Genomic DNA, 15,032 nt, shown 5'->3' on the forward strand with positions numbered 1-15,032 from the left:
TTAATATGCTGTATAAATTGGTGTTCTTTTTCTTCCGTCCTAGCCCTGAGGAAGAGCTTCAATTTCAAGTTACCATTTTGTTAAGTTTAATCTATCATATTGAGAGTTTTCACACATGCATGAATTTCCTTTCTTAGTACTATCCCCTCGTGACCTCCAAGATTTCCATTAACTCACACACCACCTTATAGATTTTCCAATTAAAACACCCTCCCATGAAATATCCTGCCGTTCTCAAGAGCCCATTTAAATATGGATGTAGAAGTAGGCAGAGAGGAGAGTGCTGGAAAAGCACAGCAGGTCATGGAGCATCTGAGAAGCAGGAGAATTGACATTTCAGGCATAAGGCCTTCATCAGGAATGAATGATGAAGGGTTAACGCCAGAAACGTTGATTCTTCTGCTCCTCGGATGCTGCCTGACCTACCGTGCTTTTCCAGCAATACACTCTTGACCCTGAGCTCCAGTATCTGCAGTCCTTGCTTTCTCCTGCGGAAGTAGGCCATTTGGCCTTTCAAGTCTGTCCTGCCATTCTTTGAGATTATGGCCGATCTAATAATCCTCAACACAACTCTCTTGCCTTTATTGCTTAAACCTTGATTTCCTTATTGCAGTTAGCTCAACTGACTGGATGATTTGTTTGCAGTAATGAGTGATACCATTAATGCAGGTTTACTTCCTGCATAGCTGAGGTCACCACGTAGGTCCCATTCCCTCAAATTTGTCCCTTACCGGAGGTAAAGTGACTTTCAGCCCATGGAATTATGGTAGCATTCACTTTCTTTTCATTTGATTTCTAATCTGCATTTTACAGCAACTTGCACTCACTTAGAGCCCTTAATATATTAAATCATGCCATGATGCTTCACTGGTGCATTCTCAAAATTCCTTGGACACTGTGCAACTTTAAGAGATATTAGGTCAGATGATCAAAGCAAGATTAAGAGGCATCTTAAAGGAGACAGGAGGTGGAGAGGGATGTAGTTTACGGAAAAAGCCTCAGAATGTACAGCCTGGATATCTTCAGGCATGGCTGCCAAATGTGCAGTGATTAAACTTGGGAATAGGTGAGAGGCCAGAATTGGAGGATTGCAGAGATTTCAGAGAATTGTGGCTCGCCTGGACAAGATTACAGCAAGACAACGGAAAGAGTAATATACACAGATAAATATGTTAAATTTGAGACATTGTCAGACCACAAGGGCAATGGGTCAGCTAGACTTGGTGCAAGTTGGAAGATGTGAAGCAAACATTTTGACAGAAGATATGAGATGCTGATCCCCTTTGTGTAAGTACATAGTGCAGATTATCTGAGGAAACTCTTTTACTTTCTAGGTGAGACTTACCATTTCTTCCATATCCATCCTCAAATAAGTAAACAAAGTGGAGATGCCCTCCACGTAAGCTCTGGATGGGTGCCTTTTTGGGAGGACTTCAAGGACTGTCTCTAGGACTTGAGAATTGATATAAACCCATAACAATTTCAGGTCCTTTTCAGTGAAACTTCTTTTTTGCTGTAATCGGGTGAAAGAAGAAAGACATTATGTTGGAGATAAATGGATAGTATCAGCGTTGACCTTCTTATTCACCCTAATTTCTGAATAATCTCACATATACACATACTTCATTGTGTTGTTTCTTGGGACAGTTTGTGTCTGACAGATCAAATGCAGGGTTTGGGACAACCCAACACTTCTGGGAGGTTAAAGCAAAAGATACTGGTTCTCCTTTCTCTGGTTACTGTTTGGAACACCTGGGATGTCTTAGGTAGACTCACTGACACCAATCTCTTTGTTGGAATTACTCTAGGCTACTGATACCATGTAGGGGAGGATGCCCACCTAATGTCTTTGGCAGAAGGTAGACTAGATCTTATTCAAACAGATCATGTTCATTGCATACTACTTAATGGTAATTACTTAATAGTAAGTACTTAATATGTGGTTACATTACAGCTGAGATACATGATAGTCTCTTGAGACAGGCAGAACTTAAGAATAAGATCACATGACAGCTACTAAAACACTCTCACACAGCATTGGTAACAAACAGGATTGAACACTGGTTAGCTCCTCCGAGGAACAGCCCTTTATATCTTGATGGACAGAATTTATCTTATGTCAGTTAACCCTTTCAGCTCCTAACTTTATACTTTATACAATATTGTCCTCAAGGCTCAACTATTCTTACTCATGAAAATAACTGTCAGGAGGGAAGAAAGGCCTGAAATTCTCATGTTCATATTACAAGTTGGGAAAGCACCTTTGATCTTGCTGGAAAATTCAGTCCAATGAGGAAGATTTTGTAACCAAAATTCCAAGCTATGGGATGAACATGCACACCTCATTTGTTGCCTCTGCAATACAAATCAAGCATCAAGAATAAATGGGAAGTAATGTGGCTCAGTAGTGGTGTCCCTGCCTCTGAACCAGCAATTCCAGGTTCAATGCCCTGCACCGGGATTTGTTAACAACAAGAGTGCTCATGTCACAGGCAGAAAGATGGTAATTAAATTGGAAAACCTTCCACTGGTCCCCAAGGTAGAAAAAATAGAATGAGTATGAAGATAGAAAAAGGAGCAACCCTTTATTTGAAGCACTGTTTAAAATCACAGAGTGGCCAGCTTAAAGGGTTAAATGGCACTGATTCGAGGTGGTGCCTACATGCTAAGTTTATCAGCTCTGACGGTCAGGAGATTTGATTTCACTGATGTGTTATATTTCAGGGCCCAACTGAAGGAATTCCAATAGGTTCAACCAACCATGCTCCTCCCCAAATCAACAACATATTTTATGTATATTCAAGGATGAAGAGATCCAACAACCAAGAAGGCACAGCGGTTTAGTGGTTGGGGCAGCACAATGGCACAGTGGTTAGCACTGCTGCCTCACAGTGCCAGGGACCCGGGTTCAATTCCAGCCTCGGGCGACTGTGTGGAATTTACACATTCTTCCCCTCGTCTACATGGGTTTCCTCTGGGTGCTCTGGTTTCTTCCCACAGTCTAAAGAAGAGAAAGCTACGGTAGTGAGTATAGTGGATTCTTTCTTGATCATATGTTTTTGGAGATAAGTCTCTTGATTAAACTTAAAATATAAGCCATAACTATTAATTTAACCTGGGGCAGTGTTTGTAGAGGAATAAGATAGTGTTATTTTCTGGGTTTGTAGATTGTGAAGGAGCAAAAATGGCCTTTGCAGTGATATGTACTTCTTATCAGATGTGGGAGTTTAAAGAGAGTTTAAGAGTTACTGTGGATTATATCTGCCATAAATGCTGTTGGATGCGAATTTTATCAGATCAAGTGGATCGGTTGGAGAGACAGATAGAAGCAATGAGGAATTTGCAACAGTTACAGTACGTGATGGATGGCAGTTATAGGAAGGGGGGAAACTCTCAGATACAGTCAGTCACATAGATGGGTTAACTCCAGGAAGGGTAAGAGAGGTAGGCAGCTAGTGCAGGAGTCTTTTGTGGATATACCCATTTCAAACAGGTATGCTGTTTTGGAAAATGTAGGGGGTGATGGATTCTCAGGGGAACGTAGCACGAACAGCTAGGTTTCTGGTATCGAGACTGGCTCTAATGCCACGAGGGGTACGTCGGCTTCCAAGAGATCAATTGTGTTAGGGGATTCTGTAGTCTGAGGTACAGACAGACGTTTCTGTGGCCAGCAGAAAAAGAGCAGAATGGTGTGTTGTTGCCCTGGTGCCAGGTTTAAGGATGTCTTAGAGAGGGTGCAGAATGTTCTCACAGGGGAGAGGGGCCAGCAGGAGGTCATTGTCCACATTGGAACCAACGACATTGGAAGGGAAAAGGTTGAGATTCTGAAGGGAGATTACAGCGAGTTAGCAGAAATTTAAAAAGGAGGTCCTCAAGGGTAGTAATATCTGGTAGTACCCAGTGCTACGAGCTAGTGAGGGCAGGAATAGGAGGATAGAGCAGATGAATGCGTGGCTGAGGAGCTGGTGTATGGGAAAAGGATTCACATTTTTGGATCATTGGAATCTCTTTTGGGGTAGAAGTGACCTGTGGAAGGGGACTAATACACTGGCAGGGAAATTTGCTAGAACTGCTTGGGAGGATTTAAACTAGTAAGGTGAGGGGGTGCGACCCAGGGAGATATTGAAGATAGAGATTGATCTGAGACAAGTACAGCTGTGAAGAGAAGTGAGTCAAACAGTCAGGGCAGGCAGGGACAAGGTAGACTAATAAATTAAACTGCATTTATTTCAATGCGAGGGGCCTAACAGGGAAGGCAGATGAACTCAGGGCATGGTTAGGAACATGGGACTGGGATATCATAGCAATTACAGAAACATGGCTCAGGGATGGTCAGGGCGCTGGCAGCTTAATGTTCCAGGATACAAATGATACGGGAAGGATAGAAAGGGAGGCAAGAGAGGGGGCGGGGGGAGTGGTATTTTTGATAAGGGACAGCATTACAGCTGTGCTGAGGGAGGATATTCCCAGAAATACATCCAGGGAAGTTATTTGGGTAGATCTGAGAAATAAGAAAGGGATGATCACCTTATTGGGATTGTATTATAGACCCCCCCAGAAGTCTGAGGGAAATTGAGAAACAAACTTGTAAGGAGATCTCAGCTATCTGTAAGAATAATAGGGTAGTTATGGTAGGGGATTTTAACTTTCCAAACATCGACCGGGACTGCCATAGTGTTAAAGGTTTAGATGGAGAGGAATTTCTTAAGTGTGTACAAGACAATTTTCTGATTCTGTATGTGGATGTACCTACTAGAGAAGGTGTGAAACTTGACCTACTCTTGGGAAATAAAGCAGGGCAGGTGACTGAGGTGTCAGTGGGGGAGCACTTTGGGACCAGCAACCATAATTCTATTTGTTTTAAAATAGTGATGGAAAAGGATAGACCAGATCTAAATGTTGAAGTTCTAAATTGGAGAAAGGCCAATTTTAACAGTATTAGGCAAGAACTTTCGAAAGCTGATTGGAGGCAGATGTTCGCAGGTAAAGAGCTGAAAATGTGTTGCTGGAAAAGCGCAGCAGTCAGGCAGCATCCAAGGAACAGGAAATTCGACGTTTCGGGCATAAGCCCTTCATCATTCCTGAATTTCCTGTTCCTTGGATGCTGCCTGACCTGCTGCGCTTTTCCAGCAACACATTTCAGCTCTGATCTCCAGCATCTGCAGACCTCACTTTCTCGTTCGCAGGTAAAGGGACGGCTGAAAAATGGGAAGCCTTCAGAAATAAGATAACAAGAATCCAGAGAAAGTATATTCCTGTCAGGATGAAAGGGAAGGGTGGTAGGTATAGGGAATGCTGGATGACTAAAGAAATTGAGGATTTGGTTAAGAAAAAGAAGAAAGCATATGTCAGGTATAGACAGGATAGATCGAGTGAATCCTTAGAAGAGTATAAAGAAAATAGGAGTATACTTAAGAGGGAAATCAGGAGGGCAAAATGGGGACATGAGATAGCTTTGGCAAATAGATTAAGGAGAATCCAAAGTATTTTTACAAATATATTAAGGACAAAAAGGTAACTAGGGAGAGAATAGGGCTCCTCAAAGATCAGCAAAGATCATTAGAAAATGGGGGAGATGCTAAATGAATATTTTGCATCGGTATTTACTGTGGAAAAGGATATGGAAGATATAGACTGTAGGGAGATAGATGGTGACATCTTGCAAAATATCCAGATTACAGAGGAGGAAGTCCTGGATGTCTTGAAACGGTTAAAGGTGGATAAATCCCCAGGACCTGATCAGGTGTACCCAAGAACTCTGTGGGAAGCTAGGGAAGTGATTGCTGGGCCTCTTGCCGAGATATTTGTATCATCAATAGTCACAGGTGAGGTGCCGGAGGACTGGAGGTTGGCAAACGTGGTGCCACTGTTTAAGAAGGGTGGTAAAGACAAGCCAGGGAACTATAGACCAGTGAGCCTGACCTCAGTGGTGGGCAAGATGTTGGAGGGAATCCTGAGAGACAGGATGTACATGTATTTGGAAAGGCAAGGACTGATTCGGGATAGTCAACATGGCTTTGTGCGTGGGAAATCATGCCTCACAAACTTGATTGAGTTTTTTGAAGAAGTAACAAAGAAGATTGATGAGGGCAGAGCAGTAGATGTGATCTATATGGACTTCAGGAAGGCGTTCGACAAGGTTTCCCCATGGGAGACTGATTAGCAAGGTTAGCTCTCATGGAATACAGGGAGAACTAGCCATTTGGATACAGAACTGGCTCAAAGGTAGAAGACAGATGGTAGTGGTGGAGGGTTGTTTTTCAGACTAGAGGCCTGTGACCAGTGGAGAGCCACAAGGATCGGTGTTGGGCTGTCTACGTTTTGTCATTTACATAAATGATTTGGATGCGAGCATAAGAGGTACACTTAGTAAGTTTGCAGATGACACCAAAATTGGAGGTGTAGTGGACAGGAAGAGGGTTACCTCAGATTACAACAGGATCCGGACCAGATGTGCCAATGGGCTGAGATGTGGCAGATGGAGTTTAGATAAATGTAAGGTGCTGCATTTGGGAAAGCAAATCTTAGCAGGACTTATACACTTCATGGTAAGGTGCTAGGGAGTGTTACTGAACAAAGAGACCTTGGAGTGTAGGTTCATAGCTCCTTGAAAGTGGAGTCGCAGGTAGATAGGGTAGTGAAGAAGGCGTTTGGTATGCTTTCTTTATTGGTCAGAGGATTGATTACAGGAGTTGAGAGGTCATGTTGTGGCTGTACAGGACATTGGTTAGGCCACTTTTGGAATATTGCGTGCAATTCTGGTCTCCTTCCTATCGGAAAGATGTTGTGAAACTTGAAAGTGTTCAGAAAAGAATTACAAGGATGTTGTCAGGGTTAGAGGATCTGAGCTACAGGGAGTGGCTGAACAGGCTGGGCTGTTTTCCCTGGAGTGTCGGAGGCGGAGGGGTGACCTTATAGAGGTTGACAAAACTATGAAGGGCATGGATAGGATAAATAGGCAAAGTCTTTTCCCTGGGGTCGGGGAGACCAGAACTAGAGGGCATAGGTTAAGGGTGAGAGGGGAACTTATAAAAGAGACCTAAGGGGCAACTTTTTCACGCAGAGGATGGTAAATGTATGGAATGAGCTGCCAGTGGATGTGGTGGAGGCTGGTACAATTGCAACATTTAAGAGGCATTTGGATGGGTATATGAATAGGAAGGGTTTGGAGGGATATGGGTCGGGTGCTGGCAGGTGGGACTAGATTGGGTTGGGATATCTGGTCTGCATGGATAGGTTGGATCGAAGGGTCTGTTTCCATGCTGTACATCTCTATGACTCTATGTGCAGGTTAGGTGAATTGGCCATGCTGAATTGCCCATAGTGTTCAGGGATGTGTAAGTTAGGCGCATTAGTCAGGTGTAAATATAGGATGGGGAAAATGGGTCTGGGCGAGTTGCTCTTAGGAGGGTCAATATGGACTTGTTGGGCCGGAGTGCCCGTTTCCACACTGCAGGGCTTTTAAGATTCTCGGAAGGTCAGTGGCTGTTAACAAACTCCCAATAAGTTATTGCCTTAAAAGTGGAGACTCTGGCCAAGAAGGACTGACCTCTAATGCTTATATTTCTATTACACCCTATCATGTCAAAACTGCTCAGAGTGCTTCAGACATTGATTACTTTCTGTAGTGATTGTTGTTATGGCAACTACAATGTGGAAGTTCCTCACAGAGCTGGCTAATCACATGCTATTATCCCCCCAGCCAAGGAACATCAGGTTCAGGTGAGACGTCAGTGTCAGGGATGCAGGCTGGCACATCGGGAGCTCTCCCTTCATTTGTCTGCCGCTAGGTGATGGGTGTGGGGAGGGGTGCTAGTCAGGCAGTGATGGTCCAACTCCTGGTTGTTCTGCAAGCTGAAGCTGACAGTGCTGTCGTCTAACGTTTGTGATCTTAGCTTGGGTGCTGCCAACCTATAAAAGCCTCCACTGGGTAGGAGGGTATGTGTGTTATTCTGCTAGGGACTCACTGATACTTCAGATGGCAGAGCTCCAAGGCCAAAGCACCAACTAAGGTTGCAGAGTCAGTGTGCAGGGTTGTGAATGGGATGAGCCACTGAAATCAGTTCAAATTCCAAAGTTTGCTAAGGACAGATTCACTGATGTTCCCACCCTGACCCATCTTCAAATGATACCAAAGTATCTGGAGTATGAGACCAAAATAGGGTGAGTGTTAAGCTATGAAGTCACCACCCCCAGACCCCAGTGACCATTATGATTCAAACATATAGCAATCGCAAATAAATTAATTGGACATCTAAATGAACAAACCAAACACTTTTGGATAATATTCATTTCAGCATTTAGACGTCATTACCGAGGTTGGAATTTATTGACAATTTTTTTTAAATAGTCATGGGACATGGGCATCACTGGCTACACTGCATTTTTTGCCCATCCCCAGTTGCCCTTGAGAAGGTGATGGTGAGCTGTCTTCTTGAACCACCACAGTCCACGTGCTGTATGTCAACCCACAATGCCTTTAGAGAGGAAGCTCCGTAATATTAACACTGAAGGAATGACAATATATTTCTAAGTCAGGATGGTGAGTGGCTTGGTGGGGAACTTGTGCTGCCCTTGTTCTTCTAAATGGAAGTGGTTGTGGGTTTAGAAGGTGCTGCCTAAGGATCTTTGGTGAATTACTGCAGTGCATCTTGTAGATAGTACACACTGCTGGCACTGAGCATTGGTGGAGGAGGAATTAGATGTTTGTGAATGCAGTACCAATCAAGGAGGCTGCATTGAGACTTCATGGGTTCTGCAGTCAATATTGAGGACTCCCAGGGCAACTCCCTCCCAACAGTAAGCCACTGTTCTCCCACCTCTGCCAGTGGGAGAGGACAAATTCATGGATGGTGATGGTGGTGTCTGGGGCATTGTCTGTCAGGTATATTCCATGAGTGTCAGGATCAACAATCTTGATGAAGAACGTATGCTCGAAAGGTCGACTCTCCTGCTCCTCGGATGCTGCCCGACTGGCTGTGCTTTTCCAGCACCACACTTTTTGACTCTGATCTCCAGCATCTGCAGTCCTCACTTTCTCCAAATTCCATGAGTATGACTATGTCAAGCTGTCGGTTGACTAGTCTGAGAGACAATTCTCCCAATTTTGGCATTAGCACCCACATATTAGTGAGGAGGACTTTGCAGGGGCGCCAGGGCTGTTTCTGCCGTTGTCTTATCCAGTGCCTAGGTTGATACCAGGTGGTTTGTCTGGTTTCATTTCTTTGTTGAAACTTTGTAGCAGTTCATACAAATAAGTGGCTTGCTAGGCCATTTCAGAGAACAGTACAAAGTGACCTACACTGCTGTGGGTCTGGAAATCAGGAGAAGGCGGCAAATTTCCTTCCCTGAAGGACATTAGGAGAGTGGTGGTGTAATGCTAATGTCACTGGATAAATAATCAAGAAGCTCCGATTAATATTCTGGAGACAATGGTTTCAAATCAAATTTCAGATGGGGAAATTTGAATTCAATAAAAGTTTGTCATTTTAAAAATAAAATTGGTCTTATTACAACCATGTCAATTGTCATAAAAACATATCTGGTTCACAAATGTTCTTTAGGGAAGGAAATCTGCCACCTTTACCTGGTCTGGCCTATTGGTGATTGACTTTTAACTGCCTTCTGAGCAATTAGGGATGATCAATAAATACAAGCTAGCCAAAGACATCCACATCTCATGAATGAATAAAGATAAAAATAAATACTTAAGAAAGCACCTCACCAACATTTTTTCAAATTGGCAATAGTGTAGGTGCTCCCATGATACTTTTCCCTTTAGTGGTTTGATACAACTGAGTGGCTTGTTCAGCATTTCAGAGGACAGTTAAGAGTAAACCACTGTTTATCACTGGCCCAACTGGATAAAGGTGGTAGATTTCCCTCCTTAAAAAACCTCAGGGAACGAGATGGACTTTTACAATAACCCTGTATTTTCATGATCATTATTACTGATGCCAGCTTATTAACCCCAACTGAATTTAAAATCCTCCAACTGCCAGTGGAATTTGATTTCATGACTGTGGAACATTAATCCAGGCCTCTAAATTTCTTGTCCAGTAATATCCTACTGATTTACAATATCACTACACACAAGTAGGCTGAAGAATTTGTAGTTAAGGCTTTACTTAAAAAAGAAATACTTTTAAACAGGAACAGAGAGAATATAAAAACCAAGCCATAATATATATGTGAACTGTCTCGGTGTCACTTTGCTGACCTCTTCAATATAAAATGTCACCCTGTGTTCAGCACTGGGTGCATTCTTTGGTATTAAATTTGCAAATTCAAAACTAATTTTCTCCTCCATAAATTCTTTTATTTTGACAGATTCGCTGGTCATTATTTGCAGTCACTCATCCAGCTCCACTTGCATTTAATAAATTCATTGCCAAACATGGAGATGATAATTATTTTACATGCAGCAAATTGTTATTGACTGAAAGAGTTTTAGGAGAGATTGATGGGAACAGTCCCTGAACTTCCCCTCAACACTCCCCCGCAGTAATGAACAGCTTGTACTTATGAGCATTTCCACAGGCAACTGAGGAGAAACAGTCCCTTAGTTCACATACACAGTAAAGCAGCTATTGTGACTGGTCCCCAAACCACATTTACTGGGGAACCACTGGGGATCAGGCAGTGTCTAGAGTGAGAACAATAACATCATGGCTAATTCAAACCTACTGAAAACTTAGAGTGAGAGAAACATACAACCTGGGACAGTATGAGAGAAACAACTTGGGACAGAGTGAAAGAAATACAAACTGGGAGAAATCGGTGCAGAGGGAGAAAAGGTGGCTGTGATGGACGGTTCTATGACCCAATTGGCACTTCTTCCATTCATTAACTGTCCAAATTTCTGACCCTCCTGCTTGTAGACCCTTCCAAACTAGCCTCCCCCCTAATCCTCTGCTTGCTGCCTCTCTAGCTCGTGGCTTTACTCTGAAATCCTGCAACTTGAAGCTGCTTGAATTATTTCAGCTGCTTTCTGCCTCTTGCCATTGCCTCACCCTGGTTTACATCAAGGAAAAGGAAGATGGAAGTGGTGAAAGGAAGAGAGATGGTGATTGGGAGGGTCAACAAGCATGAAGTTGGTAAACAGGAGAGGTTGCCAGCAGGGGATCAGTCAGTGAGAAGGTTGGTGGATCATAGGGTCAGTGAACAGAAGTAGGTCATTTGGCCTTTTGAGCCTGCTGCACCTTTCAACATGCTCATGGCTGATCTGATTTTAACCTCAACTCTGCATTCCTGCATATCCCAGATAATCTTTCATCCCATTGGTCATCAAGAATTAATCTACCTCTGCCTTAAAAATATTTAATGATTCTGCATCCCTTGCATTTTGAGGAAAGGAATTCCAAAAGACTCAAAACTCTCAGACAAAGAAATATTTCTTCACCTTTTACTTAAACAGGTGATCCTTTCATATTAAACAATAACACTCAGTTCTAGATTCTCCTACAACAGGAAACATCCTTTTCACGTCCACCTATGTCATTCCCCTCATTTTCAAATAAAATCACCTCTAATTCATCTGAACTCCAGAGAATATAAGCCTAGCATGCCTAGCCTTTCCTCGTAAGGCAGTCTGCTCATTCCAGGAATTAGTCTAGTAAACCTTCTCTAAACTGGGAGGTTTAGAGAACATCTATAACATCTTTTCATAAGGACAGTGACCAGCATTGTACATAATACTCCAGATGTAGTCTCAACGATGCCCTGTATAACTGAAGCATAACCTCCCTACTCTTACATTCAATTCCCCCTGTGATAAAACATAACATTCTATTGGCCTTCTTGATGACTTGTGTGCCTGTTTGCTAACCTTCTATGATTCATGCACTCGGACACCCAGATCTCTCTGCATCTCAGAGCTCTGCAAACCTCTCAATTTTGATAATATGCTTTTATATTCTTTCTGCCAAAATAGATAATTTCACATTTTCACACTTTATAGTCCATTTGTTCAATCTTTGCCCACTCACCTATCTAAATTCTTTTGTAGCTTCCTTAGGTCCTCTTTACAACTCACTTTCCTGCCTATTTTTCTGTCATCAGCAAATTAAGCTTCTGTACCTTTAGTTCCCTTCATTCCAATCATTTATATCAATTGTAAAAGGTTGCAGTCCCAGCACTAACCCCTTTGACATATCACCTCATGACATTCTACCAAACTAAAAAAGACCACTTATTCCTATTCTCTGCTTCCTATTAACCAGTCAGTCAATCATCTATTCCTGCCATATGTTGTCCCTACACTATAAGCTTTTATTTTCCAGAATAACCTTTGGCATGGTATCCATCAAATGCCTCCTGGAAATATAAGTTCAGTACATTCATTACCCCAGTGAGTTTTGAGAAGATTTGTAGCTCATGTTGAGGTTTTGGAAGTAGGTTTGCTCGCTGAGCTGAAAGGTTCATTTCCAGACATTTCATTACCTTACTAGGTAACATCCTCGTGGACCTCATGCAAAGCAATGCTGAAAAATCCTGCTTTCTATTTATATGTTTAGGTTTCTTTAGGTTGGTGATGTCATTTCCTGTGGTGAAGTCACTTCCTGTTCCTTTTCTCAGGGGGTGGTAGATGGGGTCTAACTCAATGTGTTTGTTGATAGAGTTATGGTTGGAATGCCATGCTTCTAGGAATTCTTGTGCATGTCTTTGTTTGGCTTGCCCTAGGATGGATGTATTGTTCTAGTCAAAGTGGTGTCATTCCTCATCCATATATGAGGATACTCGTGAGAGTGGGTCATGTCTTTTTGTGGTTAGTTGGTATTCATGTATCCTGGTGGCTAGTTTTCTGTTTGCCCAATGTAGTGTTTGTTCCAGTCCTTTCACGGTATTTTGTAAATGACATTAGTTTTGCTCATTGTCTGTATAGGGTCTTTCAAGTTCATTAGCTGCTGTTTTAGTGTGTTGGTGGGTTTGTGGGCTACTATCCCCCTTTAGCTATGCACAAGATATTTCTTCAAAGAACTCTGATAAATCAAAGTTAAAAATCACACAACACCAGGTTATAGTCCAATAGGTTTATTTGCAAGCACTAGCTTTCGGAGCACGGAGATGAAGGAGCAGCGCTCCGAAAGCTATTGCTTCCAAATTAACCTATTCGACTATAACCTGGTGTTGTGAGATTTTTAACATTGTTCACTCCAGTTCAACACCAGCTCCTCCACACTATGGCATCCAATAAAACCATTAGACATTATTTTCCTTTCACAAAATCACATTTGCTTGGTCTGATAACTTTGAACTTAAAGTGCTTTGTTATAACATCATTAATAATAACTACTAATAATTTCCCTATGATGAATATTTTGTCTCCTCCCCTTTTGAATGAAGTAGTTACATGAGCTATTTGCCATTCGGTTGACCCCACAAGATACAGGTCAGAATTAGAGTTGCAAGACAGTGTACAGAGATGGGGGTGGGGGATTTGAAAAGAAACATGGACTTTTTAAGATTGAGACTTTGTTTAAAATAGTGGCCTATGTAGGTTAGTGAGCACAAGGATGATGGATTAATGGCATTAGATGCAACTGTCACCATAGTTAAGAAAACAAAAGGACTCTGGCAGCAGAGTTCTGGTTAAGCACTAATGTATGGAGATTAGAATTCAGGTGGCCAACTAGGGATGCATTTGTATGATCAAACCTGGAGGTAAGATAGAAGGGTTGCAAAGCTTAGTAAATGTTGCCCATCCTTAATTGCCCTTGAATTGAGTGACTTGCAAAGAGCTGAGAGTCTGGAGTCACATGTAAGCCAGCAGATTTTCTCCCCTAAAGCACATGAATAAACCAGATAGGTATTTTACAGCAATCAATGATAGTTTCCTGGTCGCCATCATTGAAACTAGCTTTCAATTCTAGATTTTCTTTAAAATTGAATTTAAATTCCACTGGATTTGACCACTAGAGCTCTGGTCTGGGCCTCTGGATTATTATAGTTCAGTGTCATTACCATCACACACTGTCCTCTCACACATTCTGTGTCACAATAAGAATTGCATTGTATAATGCACCCTCAGTAATGCTCCACTGGAAATAATGGGTTAGTGGTATATGGAGTAGAAGCGTGGTTAGTTGGGAAAGGAAGATATAACACTGCTCTTTCAAGTGTCTCTTGGTCCAGTTCTTGGAATTCCTTCTCAAACAGCACTGTGGGTCAACTGCAGTGGTTCAAGACAGTTGATCACCACCTTCTCAAAGGAAACTTGGGCAATAAATGTAGTGCAGCCAGCAATGCCCACATCCCATGCCTGAATGTTATGAATTATTCAAGATTCAGTAACTGTATTATGGACAAACATGTAACCATTTACATGTGACATTCTCCATCCACAAAGCAGGTTTCATGTATTGTTGGTGACAAATTAAATACTGTACCTAGGAAATTAATTTCCCACAACAGGAAACATCCTTTCCACATCCACCCATGTCAGTCCCCTCATGTTTCAATTAAGTCACTTCCAATTCTTCTAAACTCCAGAGGATACAGGCCTAGCCTGCATCACACAACTTTCCTTTATGAGGTAGCTTTAGATTTAATGGAGCCATGATGACTATTGAAAATATTGATGAATTCTTCCAATTCTACTTCTGCGCAAGTTCAAATCTCACCATGTCAGAGTGGGCAAACTCCTCTCAAGCAAACACAATGCTGGAGAAACTCGGCAGGTCTGGCAGCATCTGTGGAGGAGAATTGAAGATGTCATTTTGGACTCGGGAATGGGGTGATTAGTTGGTAAAAGATGGATGCCCGAAACGTCGAATTTCCTGTTCCTTGGATGCTGCCTGACCTGCTGCGCTTTTCCAGCAACACATTTTCAGCTCTGATTTCCAGCATCTGCAGACCTCACTTTTTCCAGGAACACAGCAAAGCAAGGAGACCCTGGCTTTGGAGGAGGCAGTGGTGTGGTTGGAGGGTTACGTGACTCATAACCCATAATACCGGGCTCAAACACCACCACAACAGATGGGAAAATTTGAATTCAATGAAAAGCTAGTCAAATGGGGACCATGAAACTGTTG

At 42.4% G+C, this 15,032-nt stretch overlaps 1 protein-coding gene across 2 annotated transcripts in view; it reads right to left on the bottom strand.

Annotated features, from left to right (window-relative positions):
• Positions 1 to 15,032, bottom strand: part of il34 (interleukin 34) — a 71,780-nt gene that overhangs the window by 9,104 nt on the left and 47,644 nt on the right. For both annotated transcript variants that reach the window (XM_060837837.1, XM_060837838.1), the window contains one exon: positions 1,346 to 1,513. In XM_060837837.1, coding sequence (XP_060693820.1) covers positions 1,346 to 1,513 — 168 coding nt within the window. The remainder of the gene's footprint in view (positions 1 to 1,345; positions 1,514 to 15,032) is intronic.

This window comes from Hemiscyllium ocellatum, chromosome 17 (genome assembly GCF_020745735.1).
Source record: "Hemiscyllium ocellatum isolate sHemOce1 chromosome 17, sHemOce1.pat.X.cur, whole genome shotgun sequence".
Lineage (NCBI taxonomy): Eukaryota > Metazoa > Chordata > Chondrichthyes > Orectolobiformes > Hemiscylliidae > Hemiscyllium > Hemiscyllium ocellatum.